Consider the following 27,895-nt stretch of genomic DNA (forward strand, 5'->3'; position numbering starts at 1 on the left):
GGTGAAAAAATTCATTTTATTGAAACTCATAACTCAAAAAATATAAGATGCTGTAGTGTACAATATGTTACACAAAGCACCCTGGAGGTGCACATTCAAGTCAAGTAAGATTTCCATCCTTCCCCCCCTCCCCCACCCAACCTTGGTACCCTAAGTACTTGTTCCATATACAATCATGCACATTTAATCTGCAAGAGGAAGCCCCCCCTCCCCATTCAATATTGTTAATTAGCACCAAAATATCAGTTCTCGTTCTCTCTCTCTCTCTCTCTCTCTTAATTTAACAAGGGAGCTATATTAGCCAATACTGTAGACAGATGTCATACATTCATGGAACTGAACAGCCTAATCTAACCTCGACAACATGTGCACTGAACCAAATTAGCAATTTTTTTCCCCATGTAGCAGTTTTGGAGGGCAGTCTTTTCTCTTTCTTTTAAATAAACACAACAATTTATGAACTTCCCACACAAAGGTGATCTGGTTTTTTTGTTGGAAAAAAGTCTATGAGGGATGTGGAAAATTTAGATCTTTCAAGAACAACCACTGGTCGTAAATAATGAAGTTGTTTTAAGGCATGGTCCCCACATTTTGTTAATGCCTTGTCCAATATGACCCTCAGGTTTTCAAGAGAAGGGATAGAAGGAGAGTCCGTTGACAAGAGAGGCTGTATACCTCTCAGCTCCCTATGAGCTTTGGAGTTGTTCTTCTTGGGCACGGCTGCCACGGGGGCATTTTCATATGTGACCTTGCTCTGCGACACATCCCTTTTAGAGTCTTTATCTTTTTTTACCACACCATCCATTTCACATTGTTCAGTTGGCTCCCACTCATCCTCAGAATCATCATCATCATCATCATCCCTTCGGTCCTCACTTTCTTGAAGGAACTTCAAAAATGAAGACTCAAACCCCATTGGCTTGAAGGACTTTATATCAAAGGGCTTGGGCACCGCCTGCTTCTGCATTTTGTCTTTTGCAGAAGAAACGGGAAGTTCTTTAGTGCTCTGCTGTGATGTGTGTTGCCAGTCACTTGCGTCTTCCTCCCTTGGTAACGGCACATCTGACCTCGTGCAGTAAGAGGTATTTCCTTTTCCATCACTGCCGGGCAAGTCTCCCGCTTCTGTTTTACACTGCTCAGGCGACCCCGCTAGACTACATTCTTTAAAACATCTGGTTTTTGTATTGTGGATATGTTTTAAAGTGCCTGTGTACAAGAAGACACCAGCCTCTTGAGCCTTTTCGCCCTCAGAACCCCTGCCGTTTCTGCGGCCTTTATCGTCACGATCACAATCTGAGTTCAAAACAAGACGTTCTCCCCTGCCGTGTTGATACGCCAGGTGTGCTGCCACCTCCTGCTTCAAGTCACCGTTTGCCTCTTTATTTGAATCCGGACTTGCTTCTAAACAGGAGTCATTTATCACAGTACCACATTCGACACAAAGGACCAGTTCCTCATACTGCTGTTCGATAGAAGCACTGGCCATCTGGTGGGTTCGCTTATAGTGTCTCACAATACTGCTTTCCAGTTTTACTACAGAGGGGCACCCCCGAACCATGCAAGGATACTGTGTCTGGTTGCAGTTGTCTCTGCACATCTGCAGGGCTTCCTCCCTTGTTCTGAAGCTATACAGTTGCTTTCCTTTATTTTTATTGTTATTCTTTTCATTGAGCTGCCTCTTTTTCTCACTCCCTTCATGCCTGAGACACTGGCCTTTTAAGCAGCTTTGCTCCTCGTCATCTTTAAGGCAGTTCCCTTTCTCTTTCGCACCTTCTGAGATGCCATCGTAATCGCTGTGTCGGAAATATACATGTTGGGAATAGAGGCTGTACGTTGTGAAAACTCTGTTACAGCCGTTAAGATCACAATGGATTTCAATCTCTTTGTTCATTTCTTCGTCCTTCTCATGCTCTTCCGTCAGGTGATGCTTTAATTTGTGGAAGGAATAAAATGCAGCAGGGCAATGAGGATGATGACAAGGAAATCTCACCGACTCCGTTTCAGAGAGCCCTTTTGAATCCTCTACGTGGTCGAGGGTATGAAAGTCACTGCAATGCTTAGCAAGAGATTTAGAGCACAAGAAACGCTTGCTGCACGCCTTATGTTTACAAACAAATATTTTTTTACATTTGGCAAGTTCTCTCTTTGTTCTTGCTTTGTCTTTTTCTAGGCAGAGCTGCTCTTTGTTATACTGATGCACAGTTCTGTAGTGACGAATCAACCCTTTCTGATTAGTAAATGCGGAATTGCAGTTTTTATGAATACAATGGAACGGCTTGTGGTATTTATGCAAAATGTAACACAAATTCCCTTTGGCAACTGTTCTTTTACTTCCCCTCCCTTCTCTTGCTTCCAGTCCTTTCCGGTGGCTTTCTAAGGCAGCGAGTTTCATCTGTTTCCCAGTTACACAGCTTTCCGCTTCTTCACTAGATTCCAGATCTGTTTCAGAACTAAGCTCTTCCTTCTTGGGATGACACTGCGGCTCACCAGACAGCTTGGCTTGGTCATCCAGTTCTTCTTCTGTATTGGCATAGAAGGAAGACATTGAAGCCACGCTGCTGTTCAGCATATCCTCAGCACACTCCCCCATATCCTCAAAACTGTCATTACCAAACAGTTTCTGAGCTGCTGTCATATTGCCAAGCTTATGCTTGTTTCTATAATGGACTCTAAGATGTGTTTTTCTCGTAAATGATCTTTGGCAAATATGACATTTAAAAGGTGAATAGCGATGCTGAAACATATTCAACCGAAGCACCATCTCCTTCGAATAATTGTGTTTTCGAACGTAATGCGTCAACAGTGCTTCTCTGGTCACAAATTCACATGTGCAACCTTGACGCTCGCAGAAAAACGGCTTGGCTGCCAATTGGGTAAGGTATTGGGTTGGTAGTTTGCCTCGCTGCTCTTCAAGGAAATGGTCTGAGGTAGAATCATCTTCCGAGTTGGAGTACTTCGATGAATACGACTGCAGCAGCCTGGAAGAATTTCCAATATGCCCGCTAGAATTCTTTAAACTTAAATGTTTCAAGCCCAACAAGAGTTCCAGCATTGCATCTTCTGTACTTGACACTTTAGAAGGCTCAAAAAAAGAGGTTTCTGGGGAGGAGGGACAGGGCTCTTCCTTTAAATAGTTTTTGCTCTTAGAGCTTGTATTACAATCTATAACGCCTGGAGAGTCTGCATTTGTATCTGAATTAAGTTGGAGCTCCGAACTAATCTCCCCAGCAGTGCTGTTATGTAGACTTTCATTGCACTGACTAATATCTTTCACTTTCAGGCCCAGCTTCCTTCTAGGTTTGAAATGGTATGGATGAGCCCTTCGAAGATGTTTTTGCATACCCTTTGAATTTTTGTATGTTGAACCACAGCCTTCGAAGCCGCAGGTAAACCTTTTCCCATCAAAGTAGACGGCCACATTTGAATACCGCTCTTTTAAACTGGAAGTAAGGAAGACTTTTTCATGGGGTAATAAAACGCTAGAAATTGCTTGGGCACAATCTCCCGTTTCAGTCAACAAGGTCACCGGCTTCTCATTGGCTAGGGGTGCAATATTGCTCCCGAAACTGCCATTACTTTTGCCATCCACCTCTCCGTCAGACAGAGGCTCTTGTTTAACTTCCAGAATTCCCTCTGAATTTGTAGATCCGGAAGGCAAACTAAGAGTCTCCTGCAGATGGGAAGGGTCTTTTTGTTCAAACACCTCCGAATCGGAAACGCGGGCCAAGCTATCGCAGGAAGCCATCTCCTCATGCTTCATCGGCATCTCCTTCATTTCACCATTTGAAATATGCATTGAAAGGTGATTTGTAAACTCAGTTTTTGAGTAGTAGAACTTTTTACAGCCATGGAAATTACACGTGTAAGACGCATCCCTGAAATGCTGGGCTTCGTGGTGATAGAGTTGGGCCAAGTCGCTGAAGACAATGTTACAGCCACGGAGCTCACATTTGTAACGCAGATCATCGTGCTGCTGCTTGTGATGCAGCAACTCGTTCACGGAGCCAAACCGAGCGTAGCAACCCACAGACACACACATGTAAGGCTGAGGGCCGTTGTGTACTTGCTCATGCTCCTGCAGATGAACCGCCGACATGAAATGCCGCCTGCAATACGAACACTTCTCGCGCTTGTTTTTCATGTCCAAGTAGTGCATTGCGTTTTCATCATTGTTTTGGTGCTCAGCTTTCAAATGGACACTTAAATACTTGAATTGCTTAAAAACTCTGGTACAATCCGTACCTGGGCACGGGTACAGGTCTCTGTCTTGCAGGTGGCAGTTTTCGAGTTTGCGAAACGTGACGTAGTCCTGCGTGTCAATCCTGGGTTTTTCACACGGCATCATTTTCAGCGGCTGATTCTCTTCAAGGGCGGCAGAGGCCATCCTGGCCAGGCTACTCTTCGCCCGCCTCTCTTTCTTCATCAGCATCTTTGTCTTGGCCCGATACTTTCTACTAGGAGGCATTTTCACATGCTCCATTACATGCGTCACAAAGACATCCTTCCTCTTGAACTTTTTGATACACACTGGACATGTAAAAATGCCGTCTTCCATGTGCATCTTAGAATGGTGAAGTATTCTGGCCTCTATACACTCCCTCTTGCAAATGACACAGAAGAATTTGTACTGCAGCCATCTCTGGTACCTTTCAGAGGAGCCAATTGGCTTTTTGACTCTCACTCTCTCTTTAGGCCGAATTATTATATCGTGACCTTCAAAATTATTCTCCTCCCTGCTTTCTTCACAGTCACTTAAGAGACTATCTAACAGTTCAGTTTCATTGAATGACATCTCATTGCAACTCAGGTCATCCTCTGACTCAGAAACTTCTTTCCCTAACAATTTGAGACAATGCCGCTTCAGAGTTTTCCAATCCCAAAATTCCGGATCAAATGGCCAATAAGCCTTCAAAGCCAACAGGAGCTCACAACGGAGTGAGTTTGGAACTGGTGCATTTTCTTCATCGAATTTCTGATCTGGCTGCAGGTACAGCTCTTCTAGCAGGTTATATCCTTCCTCGCTTGGCTCAAGTAAGAATTCGGTGAGCTGGCATGCTCTTCTAACTTCAAGGTCTTCCGGAAGAAGGCATGCAATTGTTTTGCATACAGAGGTCTTCATGTCGTCATTTTCATTTGATCTGAGCTGCAGGGCTCTCACACATAACAAAATGGACACAGCAAGCCCTGCTTCTTCTGCCTAATATTAAAAAAAGGGGGGGGGAGAGAAAAGAGAACATCAGTTTAATTGTTTTTCCTAGGAAACATTACTTAAAGCACAACAGGAAAAACAAACGAGGAAGCTTATCCAGATAATGTGTCAAGTAAAGACATATTGCTCTTTCTGCAGATTTCTAGATATTTCAATCCAGATGTGACTGTAAGGCAGCCTTCACCAACCTGGTGCCCTCCAGATATTTTGGACTACAACTCTCAACTTTCCTTACCATTGGCTACATTGGCTGGGATAGGAGTTAAGCCCTAAACACACATCAGCTTGGGAAAGGCTGTTACAGGGTTATACAGACTCTTAATTCCCCACTGTCCTTTCATCAAATGACAACTTTTTCTTACATGCATACCCGACTTACTGTTACTTGCATTTAATTTTTAAATAAGGCCCGTTGGCAGAATTAAAGAAGGAAATTCAAGTAGCTCAGGGCAGCATACATGGTTTGCCTCCAACAGATGTTATCATTACAAGAACTCTGTGTGATAGAGCACACAGAGAAATGGAGTAACTTTTTGGTGCATTCGTAGCTTGGGGGTTCTTTTAGAACCATCATTGTGACCTCAGTGGCACGGAGTGCCTTCTACAAACTCCAGTTGGTGACCCAGCTACGCCCCTATCTAGACAGGGATAACCTGGCTTCAGTTGTCCATTTTATTTATTTATTTATTTAAGGGTTTTTATGCCGCCATTCAGCCAAAAAAGGCTCTCACGGCGGCTTACAAAAGTATTTCTTGACATGTTACCAGTCCATGCTCTGGTAAAACCTCCAAGTTATATTACTGCAATGCGCTCTACGTAGGGCTGCCTTGGAAGACGGTTCGGAAACTGCAGCTCGTGCAAAATGCAGCGGCCAGATTGATTTCGGGAACCAGAAGGTTTGACCATAAAACACCTGCTCTGGTCCGCTTGGACTGGCTGCCTGTATGTTTCCGAGCCCAATTCAAGGTGCTGGTTTTGACCTATAAAGCCTTACACGGCTTGGGACCACAATACCTGACGGAACGCCTCTCCCAACGTGAATATACCCGGTCACTACGTTCAACATCTAAGGTCCTCCTCCGGGTACCTACTCCGAGAGAGGCTCGGAGTGTGGCAACAAGGGATAGGCCTTTTCAGTGGTGGCCCCCAGACTGTGGAATGATCTCCCTGATGAGGCTCGCCTGGCGCCAACGCTGCTATCCTTTCGGCGCCAGGTTAAGACTTTCCTCTTTGCCCAGGCATATGGCGGCACATCCTAATTACCCACATGTTTAGTTTTTTATCGGTTTTTAATGCTTTATGTGTGTATGTTCTGTGTTTTAGAGTTTTAAATTTTGTATACTTGTTTTTACCTCAATTTTAGGATTTCTGTAAACCGCCCAGAGAGCCCTGGCTATGGGAGCGGTATATAAGTTTAATAAATAAATAAATAAATAAATTGCATAACAGAATGCACCAAAATGTTACTCTGTTTCTGTACTTTCAGAAAATACATGGATTAATCCCGTGATACACTTTCTCCACCCAAAGACTTAGATAAGATAAATAAGCAGACCACAAATAGGCACGTACTTCGGCTTGTATGACTCTTATCAGGAAAAACAAGTGCTGCAACGTTCTAGCAATGATACCAAACTGCCGACATCGCTCCAGGAAGGAATCTAAAGATGGGTCAATTCTCCTTTGCAGCTTGCTCCAAAATAGAGTTAGTTCCCTGCAGAGAGAGAGAGAGAGAATGAATGAATTTAGGATAAATGGGCAATTAGACACAGAGAATGCAAGACAACTCAGATGTATGAAGTTTGACAACTCAGCCATCATGCTCATCACCAGAGCACTTAAAAAAAAAAAATTCTTACCTGGCCTCTCCCTCTGGACCAAGGCAGGGGACAACATTAAATACAATATAATACTTAAAACTAGTTAAAAGAGCATATAAAATCAATACAATATTAAAATAACAATCACAACATATTAAAATTCTTGGGTTTAAAATTCATCTGGGTAGTCCTTCCAAGCCTCCAGAATATTGAACAATTAAAAGGATCCCAACAACGTACAATATTGATAAGGGTAATTAAGCCTGACCGATTGGGAAAAGTTTAACGGGATTCGCTAATAAACGTATTTTTGGACATGAATATGAAGCTGATTTTGCTAGAAGGCGGCAAAGGGACTGAATGTAAGCGTCAGTAGTAGTAATACTGAGAACATGGAAGACTGAGATCAGATGATGAGAGATGCAACTCAGAAGGTGCAGTGAAAATAATTTATTTGGCCAAATGCTTTCGATGCGTCGGGAAAAATAAATTACTCTCAGTATAGAACCGAGGTCTCATTTCCCTTTGTACTGGGGCCTTCCTTTTTTCCATTCCATTAAAATCAGACTAGACCTGGTACAGGGGCATATTCAATAATACTGAGATACAAACAACCCTGAACAGTGTGCTGCTAGCCAGAAGCAGATTTTTTTAAAGCTCCTCCCCTGATGTAATGAGGAAGGAGAGGAATGAGTATCCTCACCCAGTTCTCGCCACTGCCCATTCCTGATCCTCCAAATCATCCTCTGCAGTCTGCAGGGGAGTCTGAATGCAGCCAAAGCTCCTTATGGTTAATTTTACTTTGTTTAATGACATGTGGATTTAACGATCAATACCCGCTCTTTTAGTTCTTGAGAACTGGGAGAAATGTACTCAGATTTAATAGCATATCAAACAGAATTGTCCAGAAAATTTACTGACTGGGGGGGAAAAGACTTCAATTATATAGGGGGAAGAATGACCATGTTTTTATTTTATTGTAAGCTATCTAGAGGGCCCACTGGGCTGGTATAAGGAAAACACAGATTTGAAAATAAATATTTGAACCAGTTTGGTGTAGTGGCTAAAGGGTCAGACTGGGAGTCAGGAGATGTGGGTTCTAGACCCCACTCGGTCATGAAAACCCACTGGGTGACTTTGTGCCAGTCATAGACTCTCAGCCCAACCCACCTCACAGGGTTGTTGTTGTGAAGATAACATGGAGAGGAGGAGTATTATGTACACCACCCTTGGGTTCCCTGGAGGAAAAAAGGCGGGATATAAATGCAATAAATAAATAAACGCAGCACTTACCATGAGCAGTATACACTTGCAGTTTGAAGCTGTTGAGTGAGGTACGTCGTACAAAGAATAAATGCAGTACTGTCTTGGCCCTCAGCTTCCAGATTACATATCATATCCAGGGCCTCTTTGCAATCCACCTTTGCAATCTGTTAAAGAGAAGTGGGGGGTGGGGGTAAAGATACACCGTAAATAGTTGCATTGAAGACTTTCACTCCCTCTTTGCACAAAGAATGCGACTTGCAGGGAGATGTCCTTATCCTGCTGTGATCCCATGCGCTACTTCAGTGGTTCTGCAAAAGGCCATTGTGGGTAACAAAGGCATTCATAAGCCATTGTGGCTCAGTGGCAATGCTACAAGCAGCTCAAAAAACATAGCTCAGAGCTATTCCTCATCTTTAAAGATCAGAATGGCAACCCCTCAACTAGGCTATTAACTAAATGAACAAGTACAGAATCCCTGGCAGTCTCAAAGAATTACAGTTCTCACGATTCCTTTGGAAATATTTCAACATGGGAGTACAGAACTACAGATTCCCAGATCATCTTCATACACACAATAGCAATCTTTATTTAATTCAATAAATTTATATCCTGCCTTTCAGCCCCTTAAGATCTCTCTCTCTCACACACACACACACACACACACACCAATCTGTTTGGGAGCTTGGTGAGCATGGGTCACCTTGCAATAGCCACCTGTTTCTCTCTCTGCAATAAGTCAAAGGGATGTCAGTAAGGGTCTTTCTTAGATTGATGAGGAAAGCAGACGTCTGCCCACTCCCTCACCATCCAAACAAAGCAAAGCTACTCCGAAGATTCCATTTGTGGTGTCACTCTTAAACTTTGTCAGAAACAGGAGTTATCAATAGGGATGAGGAAAACCTAGCAAAAGCAAGTTGAATTCAATTATATATTTATTTCCTGGCCCCAGCCTGTGAAGCCAGTAACCCTTTCAAAAGGTCAGGGGGTGGCAGCGCTATTTCGCATTTACAGATGAGCCTCACCCCGTAACCTGCGCTATCGGTCTTCAAGGGAAGAGCCTTCAGTGTGGTAGCCCCCCTCCTATGGAATTCCCCGCCTCTGGAGGTCAGGCAGGCACCAACTTTGTATTCCTTTCGGCACCTCCTGAAAACATCATTGTTCCAGGAAGCCTTCCCTTGATGACCAGCTCACTTTTCATTTTGCTTCTTTTGAAAATCTATTTTAATGTGTTTTTATTTTATTTTATCTTGTACACTGCTCTGAAATTCTGAATGGGGAGCAGTATATAAATATTGTAAATCAATAAATAAATACAAGATCCAAGCAGTCATTAAGAAGCAGTGGGGGGAAAAGGTGTAGGGTAGTAGGAAAAGAGTGGATGGAAGGTCTTCTTCCACCATATGCCCACTACTCCCCACTCATTAAAACCTTTCACAAGGGCACTTTTGTCTGCATCCTAATAAGTTTTGTATGCGTCAGTAAAGCACTTACCACGGTCAAGAGAGATATTATGGAGGTATCGAATTAAGCACTGGACACAGATTTGCAGAACACTGTTCATGCCAATTGTCCAAAAAATACCCAAAGGAGAAAAGACAATTCAGGTAAATGCAGGCTACAGACGGAGACTGTACAGTCTCCCTAGCCATAAGCACAGTCTGGTTACCAACACTACTGCAGTTCTGAATGGACCCCCTCAAACAACACTAGTAGAGAAGTTGCGACAGGCTAGTGTTATAGAATGTTAGTTTGTAGAACTTTATTTTTGACTGCTGAAGAACTAAACCAAAAATGCGTTGGGAAGCCGTCGGTAGGAATTAGTGCAGGACAGCAAGAAAAGAAGCACAGCTTTGGTTAAATGTTACCATCTCCTAGTAAGAGCATCACAAATGATTAAGCCCCTGAACTAAACATCCATTCACAGATACCCTCTTGTTTCTGCTGAGAAGGACAAAGGGCAGTGGATGCCAAACTCCCGTCTTGCTCAAGCAAGAGCAGGATGAAAGCTAAGCTGACTGGATAATAGAATGTAGACTGAGACCCAAGTCCCAGCCCTCCGGTTCTAGGACTTGATCACAGACATCTACTTGCAATAATTTTTTGGAAGTCTTGATAGAAACAAGCAAGACTGACTGCTCACCCACCTCTTTGATAGACTCTTCATTTGGAAGCATGGAACACAAACATGTGATGTAGGCTTGCAGAAAAGGTGATACATCTGAAATTTCGGGGGACTCTTTACAAAGTTTGGACAATGAAGCAGCTTGAGGAAGGCAGTTTGTCTTCATCAGATGTTTAATTCGCATCTGCAGAAAGGCTGGTCCTTCTCGTTTAATCAGCTTATCAACTAGAAAAAGGAGGTAATGAGATGTTAGTGCACACTAATTTATCATCAGAACTTACCTCAAGCAGTGATATGCCAGCAGTTGCTCGTATACCTGGCCTATTTATCATGGGATCCTTGAACTCACTTCTGAATCTAAATGATTGAGACATTCAAGGATCTTTAGGGTGGGGAGGAGGGATGATTTCAGTGTGGGTCACATTCAACAACCCATCAGTTAAACAAATCGTGGGTTAGCGTTATGTGTGAACCAGGTCAATGTCTGAGATGCCACTGCTCTGATTCGTAATCTCAGAGCTAATTTAAAATTAGCTTTCTAGCTCTACTTTTCTTTACAACTCCACTTCCATGAATTAATGATTATCCCTAATTAACATTTTTTTCCACAGTACCCCTACTAAACACACATTTCTACTAACTTCTTTATAATATAAGCAGAATGGAAAGCATCTGTTCAAGATCTAGAAACAAACCTGGTTCTGGGTTGTCATGATGTGTGAATCCAACCGTGTCATTACACGTGAACCCAGAACTGTGGATTGTTTCACCAGCTTACAGAGTAATACCCATAAGGACACCCAAACTGTTGGAATGACCAAGAATCATTCTAGTCCATCCCAACAGGTCTCACAATTCCCTGACATTCAGCAGGTTGAAAACATTTCAGTAACACAAAACTGAATAGGTCACCAACAGGTTATTCTTTAAGAAATACAACAGAAGGAAGTTTTAGGGCAGCCTTCCTTAACCTGGTACCCTCCTGATGATGATGATGATGATGATGATGATGATGATTATAAAGCACCATCAATGTACATGGTGCTGTACAGAGTAAAACAATAAATAGCAAGACCCTGCTGCATAGGCTTACATTCTAATAAAATCATAATAAAACAATAAGGAGGGGAAGAGAATGCACCAAACAGGCAGTATAAAAGTCAGAGCAAAATCAAGTTTTAAAAGGTTTAGGAAAAAGAAAAGTTTTTAGCTGAGCTTCAAAAGCTGCGATTGAACTTGTAGTTCTCAAATGTTCTGGAAGAGCGTTCCAGGCGTAAGGGGCAGCGGAAGAAAATGGATGAAGCCGAGCAAGGGAAGTAGAGACCCTTGGGCGGGTAAGAAACATGGCATCAGAGAAGCGAAGAGCACGAGCGGGGCAATAGTGTGAGATGAGAGAGGAAAGATAGGAAGGAGCTAGACAGTGAAAAGCTTTGTAGGTCAACAGGAGAAGTTTATATTGGATTCTGAAGTGAATTGGAAGCCAATGAAGAGATTTCAGAAGTGGAGTAACATGGTCAGAGAGGCAAGCCAAGAAGATGATCTTAGCAGCAGAGTGATGAACGGAAACCAATGGACTGATGTGAGAAGAAGGAAGGCCAGAGAGAAGAAGGTTGCAGTAGTCCAACCGAGAAATAACCAATGCATGAACAAGAGTCTTGGCAACAAGAGCCAGGGGGATTATTTGAGTTGTATTCCAACATATCTGGAGGGCACCAGATTGGGTAAGGCTGTTCTAGGGCAAGGGAAATTGGTGAATAAGGGAAAGATAAAAAGATTGAACATGACAATTCAGGATTCAAGGTAAGTGAAGGATTAGCATACCACACATGAACAATTTGGCTGCGTTCAGACATCATTTTAGCCCATGATGGCTTAATGTACGCACAGTAGCTTATTTTAGAAATAAAATCTGGGGCGCACCAAAAAGGGGGTGGTACAAATAAACTCTTGAAAATTTGCAGGATCAGGACCAAATTTCACAGGCTGCTTCCCCCTAGTCAGGAGGCATCCCATACAGCATCAAACCCTGGACAGTTGTGCACTTTAGGAGTTGGTTCTGGGGACACTAAAGAAGTATTTCTTCTTTTTTCCCGAACTATATCGACAGAGCACTAAGGCATTATGTCTTGGAGCCACTGATTCGCCCATTTACTAATGCACAGTTGCACACTTTAGCAATTGAAGTGGGGGCATTAAAAGAAATTTCTCCTTTTTTTAAAAAAAAAAAAAAAGTTAGATATAGTGCATTACTGCTATGTCATGGAGCCACTGTTTCTCAGTTTCCATTAGACAGAGTCACTTGGCAACGATCTTGGCAAAACTGAGAAAGAATAAGTACTGCTCACTCTAGAACAGTGATAGGGAAAAGAAATTTTCATTTGAGGTACAATCTTAACATTTTACCTTCTTCTGCTTCTACTGGCTGCTGCGATATAATCTTCAAAAACACTGGATTCTTCCACACACCTTCCTTGGAGATGTCAGCCAGTATTTCAAGGCTATTATCTCCAAATTCAAGTAAAGCATTATGGGAATCCTGTGTGGCAGAAAAAGAAAAAAAAACTTTAAAAAATGTGTTAAGATTCCAGTTGGGGTCATTGCTAGAGTAGTCAAAATCTGCAGGAACTGTGTTGTAGGACAGTTTAAATCCAATACAAACACATGAGAACATGGAGGAAAGAACATTTGAGAGGATGAGAGCCTAAACAGCCCTTCCAAATCATTATTCATACAAATAGATAAATAAACAAACCTGTTGTTATTCCCCTTGCAGAGCGTCTAGACATATTTCTTCTGGATAAAATGTAGTGTTATTACATTTTTTCAGTACTTCCATCACACATTTTTTTTTTTAAGATAGGAAACATAACTTCCCCCCAGGTCGGTCTCTGCTAAAGCGCTCGCTGGCTTGAGTGTGACTGATCTAGCCTGGTATGTACTTAACACTAGAAAATGTTATCATTTCTCCTCCCCGCCCAACACACAGCAACACCTCACCGTTTGGCTTCGTTGATTCTCTATTTAGTTCTTTGAAGGCTGTGTGTTCTCTCCTTCTAGCACCCATTCCCCCATTTAAAAAAACACACAAAACCCAACACACACTCTCCCGTTATGTGAGACAAATGATACTGTACCACTGGAGCTGAATTTGTGTTACCGTACGACATAAGAGTAGTGCATTCTTTTTAATCACCTAAAAAGCTGTTCACAACCTCAGTCTCTATGTTACGGGCTCCATGAAGCACTGACATTCTGAACATTATCATGTACTGTGTCCAATTATCTACATTTGGAATCCTCATAATGTATTTCTTCCCATTTCATTTCCAAGTTCTTGCATTCACGGTTTCTCAAGCCATTACTAAGCCAAGTCTGTATGTCATTCAAGTCAAAAATCTCACTTCTATGTGTCTGTTTGTCCCTCCCTCTCACACACTCATAAACACACAAACAAACAAACACAAAGCCTCTTTAATTATAATTTGAAGAGAGCTGGTTTCTAGATGCTAGCTGTTGAAACAAAGTCCTCGGTAGAAGAGACATAAAGGGCCTGTTCAGACAACCCGGTAAGCCAGCCTTCCTCAACCTGGGGCGCTCCAGATGTGTTGGACTACAACTCCCAGAATGCCCCAGCCAGCTCTGCTGGCTGGGGCACTCTGGGAGATGCAGTCCAACACATCTGGAGCACCCCAGGTTGAGGAAGGCTGCGCTAAGCCATGGTTAGGCCGCTAATGCTTTTGCAGCAAATGGTTAGTGTGTGTGTTTATAAACTGTGGTTATGTAGCCATCATCATTAGGAATGGTTCACGCAACACATTAAGCAATCATGTTTAGCTCAAAATGCTTAACCACTGTGGTTTAGCATGTCATCTGAATAGGGTCAAAATACTTACCTGTAAGGACTGAAACAGTCTCAACAATGGTTCACACTGCTCTTCACTTTCAGGCACAGAAAGCAGTAGTTCAAAACAGCTCCTGAAATTAAAAAAAAACACCACAGAGGTAAACTACTTAGAAGAACAATTAGGAAGTGGGATTTTCTGTTGTTGGGTCATTTTGTACCTCGGTTTATTATCGCTCCAAGCCAAAAGAATGTGCAAACATACTAGAAAGACATCTACAGTCATGGTCAAACAGCATAACAATTGCTACTAGTAGTTAGGCTGCTTTATGAGAAGAAACGATAGTTAGATATTGTGGCAATATAGCATGGTATGTTTGCATTGTCAGCTAGTACTCAACAACATACCTAAGAAAACCACTGTGAGGCATAATAATGATTGCTCAAAGTACTGCCAACTTCATTTACATGTCCCAGTTTTTCAGGCGTTGAGCGTGAAAGGAACAAAAAAAATACTATGTGTAATATATGAAGACAGGCTTAAGATACAGTAAGAGGGAGCTTGGGGAGGACACAGCATGGTAGATGCTGTTTACAACTTCGTAAGAATGCTTATTTTTCCACAAATCATTTATACTTGTATTCCACCATTCCTCCATGGAGCTCAAGGCAAACTTATCCATCTTTCTCCCTACAACTCTATGAGGTGGGTTGACAAAGAGACTAGCCCAAAGTTAACAAGAGAGCATCATGGATGAGTGGGATTTCAAACTCAGGTCTCCCGGATACACATCCAGCACTCTATCCATGTTACCATACCGGCAATATGTTTCCTGTAGTCCTAAAATTTGGGAAATAAAGAGAAATTGGCTTGGAAGTTGTCTGCCCTCAGATACCATCACTGGGAAGATCGGGGGGGGGGGGGGCGGGAGATTGACCACAGAGCAGTTGTATGCTCCAGCCCTCTTACCTCCCCACCCCAACTGATCATTTAAGCTACAAGGGAAGATATTAGCCCTTGTTACAGAACACTGGTGGTGGTATTAGCTTTAGGAGAGACACACCACAGGGCATGCACCCTCCACGCCAATGCTCTTTCCGCCCTTTCGGTCCAAGGCTGAAGGGAAGCGTGGTCCACCTGCAAAACTCCTAGCCATGGATAACGAGTCTTCGATCTGTGTGCTGTCAGGGAACTGACCCCACCAATTTTAGGAGGAGTAACTGGGACAGTCTCATTCCAACTTTCTGGATGTTAGGGTTGCTTTTGTTTTACCTGTAGTAATGAACTCCCCTTACCTGTTCTTTCCCACCCCCAAAGCTCCCAAGATATCTGCACACAGATACCGTATTGGGTTGATCATGGGAGCAATGGTTTGCATATCGAATAGATGGACATAGGCAGGTAGACAGTGATTTGAAAAGTTCTGCTCTAGAGCAAATTTTCTTTTCAATGAACATTGAGGGCCTCAAACCATACTTACAGCACTAGCCTGCCAAGTACCAGAAGAACTTCTTCACATTCTGTAGTCAAGTAAGGTCGGGCATTGGCAAAGCTTTGAATGGCGACTCGATACACTTCCAAAAAAGGCAAAACGTGCTCTGAAGCACCCCGACTGCCAGCATATTGCAGCAATGTCTAAAAAAGAAACAAAGAGCGCAATGATCATTATCAACTCTAAATTTTAAATGTACCTACTCAGAAGCAAGCATATAATGCTGCACCGAAGAAATTAAAACTTTGCAACTTTGCAATCCTCCCACTAAAATAACATTTCTTGACACTTTTTATCATGGATTCTTCACATCACATCTAGCCAGTTCCTTCCTTTACTACTATGTGATACTTTTTTTTTTATCACAGATCTTTCACATCACATCTAGCCTTTACCACCATGGGCGGCCTTAGTTCTCCATTTCCCAATTAGGTTGCGTGACAAAGGAAAACCACTACTCTGCAGTGTCTGAACGGGAACATCAGATCTGCTGCTTCTGTGACTTTATGTCTCTGCCTCATGTTCACAATGGCTAGGAGCAAAGCGGCATGTATTCCATGCCAGGGCTGAATTTGGTATTGGGCACAGAACTGGCTTGAGAATTACAGCAAGTGGTGTTTTTTTAGTGCTGGTTCTGCTTGACTGAGGCAGCTTTGGGCTTTTGTTTCCTCGAATAGCAGTCACTCATGCCACACACAAAAACAGCCAGAGGTGAGCTTCCAATGCAATTTGTGTTTCCTCGTGGAGATCTGCTGGTCAAAGTTTTTTTTTTTTAAAAAAAAAAAAATCCTTGGGAGAACTAACAAGCTCTTGAGCCCACTTAGAGTAGCTACTTCAGACTACTTGATAACTGGATTCAGGCTATATCTGTGGACCAGATTACCTTCATCCAAGCACCCTGAATAAAGTAGCCAGGCAAGTTTCAGCATTCTTAAGATGTGTCATCCCTATGAGAACTGTGGTAGTCCTAATAGGTAATGCCTTTCATTACTAGTGGGAATGGCAGACCTCTGAACCTGACTTTACTGCTAGCAGTCACTCCAATTTCCTCTAGACAGTTAAATTAATTGTTTAATTATTTGCTTGAATAGTTGGAAGTTAAGCTTATGTTAAGAGAGGTGCTTAAATTTGCTTTCCCACCCCTAGTCTTCTGAGACCACAGCAGTTCTCCATGAATTCTCAAATGTCACAGCAGACCACACTGAAATTTGCCCAGCTGGTTAGATAAATGTAATTAGGAACACTGATTTGTTTATCCAGATTATTCAAGTATTCAGCCATACTACTTTACTACTCTGAAGAGCAAGCTTTCCCACTCCTTTTATCAAAATTACAAATAGTTTCATCTGAGCTTCTCTTCTTTATAAATGCGAGAGCAAAAGGGATCAAGCTTCTTCTTTTTATCCAAGATTTTCTTTTTACTCACTGTCATGTGTGAGATAAAGGGACAATATTATATGGGTAACATTGTGGGGCAAAAACAAAACCAAGTACACAGGAAAAGTTAAGTTTCCCGCACTGAAACATCTCGTTCAAACCATTTCTTTGAACTGTGACTCCTATTAAGCCAAATGACACACAAAAAGTCAACAGACATATATATGGGAGTCCTTCCATTCGTGGATGAGTCTTTGATCTATAGGAGGGTGCCGCTAATAGAAGAGGAGAGGCAATTTTCACTGTTTCACCCTTCAGCCTCCTGCACCACCTTCCACACTGTCTTGGAGGGTTTCCCAATCGTCTGGAGCAGTTTTTCAAGGAACACAAGGAAGGGGAATCAACTAACACAGGCACTTCTCCTATTCCATTAGCAGAAGCATCATCTGGTTCAAAAGCCCTTCCACAAACAGAAGGACTAAACTGGATTCAACCCCATGAACTCTGCATAAGTCAAAGTCTGCTTTTTAAAAAGAAGTTCAATAAAATATTTTATCAGCTGTTGCTTTTCTTAGAACAGGGGTGGGAAACAACTTTGATTAGTTTGCATTCTGATAAGAATTTAAGAAATTTGAACTTTCCAAATCAACATGCAAACCAGAACACTGCTATGTTTGGTATTTGCATTTCTCAGAATTGTATGATGCAGTTCTCCAATCATAAAATGGGCACAAAATGCATAAATGTGTAGTGAAAAAAATGTATAGAACAGCATCAACTGGAGCATCATCTACTACTAGCAAACAAGGCACATATTTGGCAAAATTGCATACAAAAATCCATGTATCAGAAAAATATATGCAAAAATGCATACAAATTTTCATGTGCACTTTCTTTTTCAAGTTGAAAATTGATGCAGAAGCAGTATGGAACAAACTTCAGAGTGGAAAAATGAGAAAGTGAGGGAAACCTAAACTGACAGAGTTGTCCATCCCTATCTCAAAAACTTCAATTCTACCATTTCATGAATGCTTTCTCCCAGAGATCCTTCCACCTTCATGGGCACTAAAAGTTGCTTTTCAATTGGCCTGAACCAAATTCAGAATAGCGGAGTCCCGTTCACTTCAGGTTTCAGGGGTGGGAAGTTGCACCAATCACACATGAAGATCATTTTTGTTCGTCTAACATACATTCTACTGTATTTAGCTTCCAACAAATACCAGAATAACAATCTGACAAACGTAATCCATTCACAGCTTTTGCATATTTTAGTCACCTTCTCCAAGAAATGCTCCTTATTCTTCCAAAATGCTGGCAATATCAGAGTCATACAATGGTTGAACTCCTCTTTTCCATCCCTTACAAGCTCTAAAATCCTCAATATTAACTTCGTCATAGTTATCTCACCTAGTATTGCCTATTAGCCACTCCCTTTGACTTATAACAATTTATACTTCTCTCTGAAAGTTTCCCATAGCCAAAAGCATTTCATACAAAATATATGTGTCTCTTCTTCTGAGCCATTTATCCGCAACTCTTGTTTCTTTCAATTATTTGAAGCCTGCATCCTTAATAGTTCACCGTTATAATTATTTTGCTGTTTTTAGTATACGCTTGTATGGGGTTTTTTCGTTTTGTGTTTTTCATTTTTTTTGAGACACCCTGTGAGTTCCACTCAGCGCAGCTCTGCACTACACTTGTCTTCTTCCAATAAACCGCCCAGAGAGCCCTGGCTATGGGAGCGGTATATAAGTGCAATAAAATAAAAAATAAAGAGGAACTCATGCAGAAACAAAGTGGGGATGGCAACGTAAACCTCTCAGGGTACAGGAGGGAAGTGTTTCAGTGATCAGAAGTTTGGGAAACACTGCAATAGAGTTTCACTTAAATAATATCCAGACTGGCAATCGTGTTCATTTGTTGCAGCCAAAACAAGGGGCCAAATCCAGGTGTAAGTCATGCTTAGAGTAGGCCCATTGAAATCAATGGGACTTTATGATGGTCACAACCAACTTACCCAATGATTTCAATGGGGCAAAAGAATGACTAACTAATTGACTCTGGATACAACCCAAGAATCTTTGGGGCAGAAGCTGAGGAAGGTCAGTTGTGAATACGCTGGTATAAGAGTATCCTTGGTAATGTCATTGGCCTGAATATATAACGCTTTAGGTCAACAAGTCAATGTTGTGAATGGTCACTTAAGGGAAGTACCAGTGTGTACCTTTTGCATTTCACCCCCACTTGACCCCACTGTTTACAATTTCCCCCCTGCACTTGTATGTATATATACTCACAAAGGAAAATATTTCATACACATGATGAAGTAGACTCTAGTCTATGAAAGCTGATGCCACAATAAATTTATTTGTTGTTACGGTGCTACAAGAGCCTTCATTATTCTTGTATTTCCAAGACGTATTTTTAAACATTGCCATTACTAGTATATCAGAGAACACAGTGCTCAACGGCAGAAGATATTGATGCTCAAGTATCTTCTATCACAAGCTAGAAGGACCATGCTCTGGAAAGCAGGAAAACTTTAAAGTGATTTAGGATGCAGTCCTATGAAGGGAGCTGGCAGCCTCTGAACTCAGAGGCTACTGGGTATCCAAATTCAGCTGCCCAGGATTTTTGCTAGATGGGTGATTTCGCCTGTCTAGCACAGGCTTTGGGGAGGGAAGAAGGGTCGGGACAGCTGTGGATAGCTCACAGCCCCACGTCCCCAGACTCCTCACCCTCCCACCCCTGGAAATGCCTCCTTTTCCCCATCTGCACGCTCCATTTTGCAAGCACGAAGAAGTAGCGACCGTGGTTCCTGCCACACTGGCTATGAGGGGAAGGGAAACACTATTTCCTGGCTCCCAGCTCAGAGGCCTGTCTATGAGCTCGGAGACAGGAAATCGAACAATCCTATGTCCCGCAGATGCTGTCTAGGGGACATAGGACTGTTCCCTTTATATCCTGTAGATCAAGGGTGATAAGCCTCAGGCCCACATGCCAATCATTTGGTGGCTTCCCAACTTCCTATTCTAACAGGGAGAATGGCTCTCCTAAGACTTAATGACAGTAAGAACTTTAAGCTAAATATACTGGCATTTTTGTCCTCACCTCCTTTTGGTTTTGGTCCCACTTCTATGAATTTCTCAAAAATTGAATTTGACCTCTTTCAGCCTAGAGGTTAGACACCCTTGCAACATTTTCTCACAGATATTGATAAAAAGAAATACAGGTCTGATTCAACTTTGTCCTGGTTGCCTTTTAACCCTTTGCCCCAATTCTGGTGTCATCGCTACAGATGTTACATCTGTATCTTACTGGGATTAAAGGAAAGGGCAATGTTAAACTAAGGACAATGCCTTAGATAAGATGGGGTCAATGATCTTCGGGTAAAAAGAAAAAATACTGTTTGAAGGTAACGGTGTTGAAATGAATAGGGGTGGAAAGAATTTAATTATAAATCTAATGTAGGGAAACTATAGAACAAAGAATAAAATGCATGAGTAGTTAGTGAAATCTAAAAGTAGAAAATAATTTAGAAATATCTAAAGGGTTGCAGAGACATCTCCTTAGTTGAATTATCTTTGTTCAGTTATGAGAAAAAGTAGTGTACAAAATTCCAGGAAGGGACAAGGATGCAGCAGAATGATGGTGTCCCTCACCTGACCTGTCTTTGGGACAGCTTTTAGCTGCTGAAGTAAAATTCTGACGTTAAGACTGAGCTCTTTGTTGTGTTATGATTCTCATACTATGTACTCACTTATGTTACAATGTATTCACTTAAAGTTTCCAGTGCTTTATTTTTCCCTGTGGAAAATGTTCCTTTTTATAAGTTCACTAGTAAAATTTAATGCATGCCAATTGTGAATACAATATTAGGCAAACCTGGCAGTTTCAAAGTTCTAATTAACATTTTTCAGGTGATCATCTTTAGCAAGTATATGAGAGAATACATATATATCACAGCATGAAACGGAATTAATAAATAACAACAACCAAACTGAAAGTGACCCAACAACCTTTGCGGAAGGAAGTTGAACTGTTGAAATAGCATAACATGCACATTTCTTTGAGTTGCTAAGAGAGCAATCCTATGCATGTTTTGGAACAGGAAAAGGTCCTACAACTCCCAGCATTCCTCAGCTCTGGGGAACGCTAGGAGTTGTAGAACAAGCATAGGATTGCATCTTAAAAATAGTGTGTCAACAATTTTCAGTACCTTTACTCTCCCCCCCATTAAATTTAGACAATGTAAGGGAAATTTAATTTTTATGCAAGTATTCTAATCAAAATGTCTACATGATATAACATTTAAATCACGTTAAGTGTGTTTCCATTTCACCCCTTAAATATTTCAGGTCAAATATATGTGGTGTTTTGGAACAAAAAAAACCCTGTAGGGCAGGGGTGGGTAACCTGTAGCCCTCCCAATATTCTGACCTACAAGTCCCATGAGCTCTAGCAGGAATAGCCAGCCAATGGTGAGGGATAATGCGAGTTATAGGCCAAAGCTTTAGGCTGCCAAAATTTACCCAATCCTTCTCTAGGACATCAGAACATTTTCCTACACAAACTGAATTTTTTCCTATGCAAATTACGTTAATTTTCACAGGATCGTTTGCATAGGATTTTTTTTCTAATTAAAAATTTCCAGAAAACCCACATCACTGATTCATTCATACCTGTTTTTTTTTTTATGTCTAAAGCAGTCTTCTCCAACTTGATGCCCTCCAGATGTTTTGGCCATTCTGGCTGCGGCTGATATTGAAGTTGTAGTCCAAAACATCTGAAGAACATCAATTTGGAGGAGGCTGATATCAAGGAAGGGGTATACTCCTCACAGGAGGGGGATATACTAAGTTAGCTAAGCAATCTAAGGTCAATCTAAATTCCAGGAAGTGGGGGTGTAAATTTTGAAATGCAACACAAATTCCACCACTCAGGTAATGCTACATAGTACTAGAAATTTAAAATTGGATCTTAAAAGAAAACTTGTTTAATGCTTTAAAAATGCATAAGAGGAAAATAAATGTTATAATTAAATTGGATTTATCTTCATTGGGACATCGACACAATGATACCACTTTAGGAAACTAATCCAACTCATTTAAATTTATTTATTTATTTAAATTTATTTATTTAAAGCATTTTTGGGCTGCTTGTTAGGGCTATGCCCGGCTCCCAAATCAATGTACAGAAGTGGGAAACATGGTACAAATGACAAGCAGTCACATCAGAAAAGATGTTCAGAAATCACTTACAAAAGTCTTCTGCCAACATATGGAATCCACCAAAGGCAGCCTTGAAGAGGAATATCTTCAAGGGCTGCTTCAAAGCCCAAACTGAATAGCCAATGTGTAGGCCAATGGGAAGGGAATTCAAAAGACATGAGGCCACTGCTGGGAAGGACATGTCTCTAGTACATAGCAGCCTTACTGATCTTAACCACAGGTACTCAAGAAGGACCTCTGAAGTAGGTCTTAGCATACAGGCAGGATCGCATGAGTGAAGGCAGTCCTTCAGATAACCTGGTGATTTAAGAGCAGTACTCAGAGATGTACTGGTAGCCAGCGCCGCTAACACAATATTGGATTTGTGTGTGCAGATTTTATGGCCCTCAACAGCTGAAAGTTTCTGGACCATCTTCAAAGGCAGCCCAACATAAAGCACATTTTAGTAGTCTAGACTGCATGTAACCAGAGCATGGGTAGTATGGGTGAAACCATGGTCATGTCTGACTGCTCCTGATAAGTGCAAAGGAAATAAAATTGGTCTGGGAATAAAATAGCTACAACAATGTGACTTGCATATGCTTTTGTACAAGTCAAAACAGTGGACCAGACTGATTTTCCAATTCACTGAGATACACCACTTTGTTTATCAAGTATATAGCAACTAGCTTGGCACTTTTGCTGTCTGTGCCTGCACCCACACCCCAGCCCCTCTATAGCTGGTGCCAAAAGCCCAGATCCACAGAAGAGGAACAAGGTGTCTCAGCCTCGCAGGTCCTGGCAGGATTAATTACACTTACTCCAACCATCCACAGGTCACACTTACTTTCTACTCTCTAGTCCCCCCTCGGCCACCTGGATGATAGGAGATGTAGATCAAAACATCTGGAGGCCACCGGGTAGCTTACCCTACTGTAACTAAGTCTAACTACATATAATTGAAATACTTACACATTATTTTTCTGTTTATGCTGGCTTCCATTTCCCTCTATTATATTTTTAGATTTTAAGCCCTTTGGGGCAGAAGCCTGACCTCTGATTCTTTCTCAAGCGCTATGTGCTATATATATTAATAAAGTAAGTAAATATGAAAGGACTTCACTAGTGTTTGTCCGCCTGTGCTATGAGATCACATTAGCAAGGTGAGGACTGTGCTCTTATTTTTTTTTCCATACTGTCTGGGCAGTTCTCTGGGCGGTTCACAAAAAAAAGTTATCTGGGGGAAAATCTAACCTGCTGCTAGCTTAGAATGAAAACTGTACATTAAAGTATTATTCTCATTTTTATACACTCTTCACTTACCCAACATCTTGTTGACATTTACAGCACAATACTATTTTCCTACCATATTTATATTTCAATGTCAATATCAGAAGCAGAATTAATGAGACTCATATTTCCAAATTAAGTCACAGAGTAGAATTATTTTATCCAGGACAGCACTATACAAACAATGACTTCCAAGTTGTCAACAATTTTTTGAACTGAAAAGGTAAACAGGTGTTCAAAGACACTTACGAAACATAAAACCTGATACAAAAATAAGAATAAAGGCAGATTCAAGTACAATACCTCTCTCTATGTGCCATGCCTATAATATAGATATACATTCTGTATCTTTGAAACAGCAAGCCTCAAACAGATCAAACCAACTGTTGTCTACAGTAAATACCTGCTAAGGCTTTAGTAAACAACACTTACCACTTGGCAGCTATAAAAGATCAAGTAGGTGCCAGGAAAAAATGTGGGACAGGGCATTCCAGAGAAAGGAAACCAGCACAGAAAAGACCCTGTCCCTAAGAGACACCCACCTAACCCTCACCCCAAGCTCCTGAAAGCAGGGTCTCAACACGTGATTGAGTAGGCTCATTCATGTGAGAAACTAATACACAACAGCAGAAAAAGGCTTCTGTCCCCATATGAGAGTAGGCAATGAAAGAAAATGAATCATGAACACTAGATGAAAAGTGCAGCCAAATGTCTTCAATAGAACCTTCCGTTCTATCCGTTACAACAAACGCAAAGCCAACAATCCAGTTGTTACCAGGATCAGGCCAGGCACCACAAAGCAGGATTGGATCACGCCAGAGGTTACAAGCCCGCCCGCCCGCCCACCATAAAGTCATCCTGAACTCTGTGCAAAGCAGAGCTCAAGTCATCAAAGCAGAGGGTCGCCCCTACCTCACAGGGTTGTTGCGAGGTTAAAACCTTTGTGGGGGAGGAACCATATACTCCTTCAGCTCCTTGATTGCTGCCTTACACAGGCTTACGGGGGACTTAAACAGTAGGGCTTACTTTTGAGTAAAGATTGTACAGAAAACCCGTATTTGGCGATGGCCTTCTCAACGGCCGTTTTTAGAAGGCTACTAGTGGAGGGGAGGGACATATTTATCTAAAATTGGGACCGGGGGCTGGAATCAAACGGCGGGTTTTCTTCTTTTTCCGGATTTTATGCAGCGCACCCCACTACCTTCTCTCCCATAATTTCAGCACAAAAAGGGCGGCGGGAGGCGGCTCCGACAACGACCGTATCCAAAAGCAACCTTAACACCTCGAATGGATATTTGAGGGCGGGGGGAGGGAGGGAGGAAGAGAAAGGAAAAGAAGACCCGCTAAGAGGGAAGCCCCCCACCCTCACCTCAAACGGGGCCCAACCTTGGGGAGGGAGACAAGAGAAAAGGGGAAGTGGCGGCGGCAGGAGCGACGGTGCGGCGTCCCAGCCTCCCACTAGGGACGGTTGCTCAGCCCCGCCTCCCCAGCGCCAGGCAACGGTTCGCCACCCCCTCGCCGCGCCGGGCAGCGCACCGCAAGGCCCCGCCGGCCCATCCCCTCAACGGACGGCACCTGACCAGTCCAGCCCCGTCCAGTGGGCGCACCCCCCTCCGGCCCGCCCCAGCACGGCCCGCCTCACCTGACAGAACCCTCGGCAATAGGCGCCCGACGACGCCTCGGCCACCCCCTGCTCGCTCAGCTCCGCCTGCAGCTGCCACAGCCGGGCTCGGAGGCCGGCGGCCAGCGGCTGCATCTCCGGCTGCAGGGCCGCGTCAGCCTCCGCGTCCGCCATCTGCACCCGGCCCCACCGCGCGTAGGCAGCGAATCACGTGACCCCGCCGCCGCTGACCACATCGGCAGGGGACGGCCTCACGTGACCGCAGGCCCCGCCCCGGACCGCCCCCTCGACGCCGCTTGCGCATGCTGCCGCCCGCCTGGAAAGACGCGAGCGGGCAGGTCCTATTGGCCGGTTGGGCTCCTAAGGGGATGACGCCAATACATCGCGCTGGGTGGGGTTTGTTTTTCCTCGCGTTGGCCAATGGCGCGGCGGGGCGGGGCTACGTCTTCAAGGCGGTTGCGGGGAGAGCTTGCGTGGTGATGCTGCAGCAGGAAGGTCTAAGGCGATTCCTCAGAATGGTTTTGTTTTATGTTTTGGTATTCTGGGAAGATTTCTTTATTTGTGTGTTATATGTTTGTTTGCTAATCAGAAGTCTTCCTGAAAATTATGTTTTAATTGAAAAAGAAAACATCTTAATACATTTATAGTATGGTTCTTCTCTTTTCAATAAAAACATCAGTTTAAAACAAGAGTAGATAGACTTTCAATCCTTTCTGTTACCACTATTTAGTGTTAATTATTTGTTATCCATTTAGTTTTTTCTTTCATTTCGCCCCCCTGAAAGTTTATGGCTGCAATTCTACACAGATAACCAATGTAGGAGGCAGTAGTTGCAAAGTCAAACAAATTAAGTAATGCACAAGGCACACAACTGCAATAATAATAATAATAATAATAATAATAATAATATACAATACTGGGGTAGGAGAATCTTTTATCACATATATTTTTTATCATCTATAATAATTAGTTATTTAAATTCCATACATATAACATCATCGCTGAGGCTAAGATAACCTCATTACTGATACAGCTGAATAAGAAGTGTTTGAACAACAATTAAACAGTCGATAATGAAAGAGCACAATGCTGAACAGAAAGATTTTGTACAGAATAGGCAATTTATACAATGTTTTATATAGAAGTATCTTATACCCCAGTATTGTATATTATTATAAGTTTAGCAGTTGTGTGCCTTGTGCATTATTTAATTGCAGTTCTACACACACATCTCAGAGTGAGTACCATACACTTAATGAGGCTTACATTTAAATAGACATTTATAGGACTGCACTGCAAGTTATGTTTCACTACAATGTAGATGTTATCATTACGCTGTGAAAGTGTGATTTATCTTCTTGCTTCCGCTTCGTACCCTAACAGAGAACCAAAAGCAATGATACACAGGCACAATAGCAAACCTTTTAAGGGCAATGGTTAAGGCCATGTATTTACAATACTACTACCGATAGTACATGTATACACATTACCATTGAAAGCATTGGAACCAAATTTAAAATTATGTCCTTAAATATATCAGCTTAAGAATACGTGGATTCATTTTTGCAAGTGCTTTGCTTCATGAAAAACCCCCACAGATTTTAAATTTTTAATTTCTGCAACTTCATTAAAAAGACTGCTATTTCTTATTGAAATCAGACAAGATGCTTAAATTATAAATGTAATTGCCATGGCATCAGCTTCCCATTTGCATTATCCTAGGAACAGACATAGATTTGGGAAATGTGTCTTGATACCAATTATTAATATTAATATGAAAGCAAATTATTATAAGGTAGTTTTATTGGTACAAAGTGTTGGTCATTACATTTAAAGCTCTACATGGTTTGGGTCCAGGTTACCTGCAGGATCATCTTCTCCCGTACAATCCACCCCGCACACTCAGGTCTTCTGGGGAGAACTTACTTCAGTAAGCCAAAACAAGGCTGACAACTGTTACCCACAGGACCTTTTCTTCTGTCGCCCCCCAGACTGTGGAATGGCCTGCCAGAGGAGATTCGTCAACTTAACTCTCTCTCTCTCTCTGAATTTAAGAAAGCTTTAAAGACTAGACTTTTCCGGCAGGCCTACCCAGATGAATGTTAAACCAAGAATTTTTAAGATGTGTTGATAGTTATTTTGATGTTGTATTGGTTTTATATACTCTTTTAATTAATTTTATGTATCTGATTTATACTGTATTGTTGTACTAATGTTGTTCCCTGCCTTGATCCAAAGGGGAAGGCGGGTAAGAAATAAATATTATTATTATTAGACTCTGCATCCTAAAAATACACGAAATGTACTGCAATCCATTGCATCTTTACTGAAAAGTAAACTCTCACTAGGTTCAGTGGGACATATTCTTAGGGAAGTGTACATAGATAGCATTGCAGCCCTAAAACATACTTACAGTGCAATTATATCTAGTCAGAAGTAAGCCCAGTGGTGTAGATATATTTTATTTATTTTATTTATTTTATTTATTTAAGGATTTTTATGCCGCCATTCAGCCAAAAAAGGCTCTCACGGCGGCTTACAAAAGTATTTCTTGACAGTCCCTGCCCACAGGCTTACAATCTAAAAGACATGACACAAAAGAAAAGGGGATTGGGAGGGAGGAGGAGGAGGAGGAGGAGGGGGAAA

At 42.1% G+C, this 27,895-nt stretch overlaps 1 protein-coding gene across 1 annotated transcript; it reads right to left on the minus strand.

The window, feature by feature from the left end:
* Positions 1 to 25,429, minus strand: RLF (RLF zinc finger). Its single transcript, XM_063139705.1, has 8 exons — positions 25,271 to 25,429; positions 15,740 to 15,894; positions 14,311 to 14,392; positions 12,821 to 12,953; positions 10,440 to 10,642; positions 8,323 to 8,459; positions 6,782 to 6,923; positions 1 to 5,197 (listed from the first exon to the last, which is right to left on the minus strand). Exons 1-8 carry the CDS (start codon positions 25,421 to 25,423, stop codon positions 455 to 457), a joined length of 5,748 nt encoding a protein of 1,915 aa, XP_062995775.1. The 5' UTR covers positions 25,424 to 25,429; the 3' UTR covers positions 1 to 454.
* Positions 25,430 to 27,895: the final 2,466 nt, after the last annotated feature.

Source organism: Elgaria multicarinata, chromosome 13, assembly GCF_023053635.1.
Source record: "Elgaria multicarinata webbii isolate HBS135686 ecotype San Diego chromosome 13, rElgMul1.1.pri, whole genome shotgun sequence".
In the NCBI taxonomy this organism is placed as follows: Eukaryota; Metazoa; Chordata; class Lepidosauria; order Squamata; family Anguidae; genus Elgaria; species Elgaria multicarinata.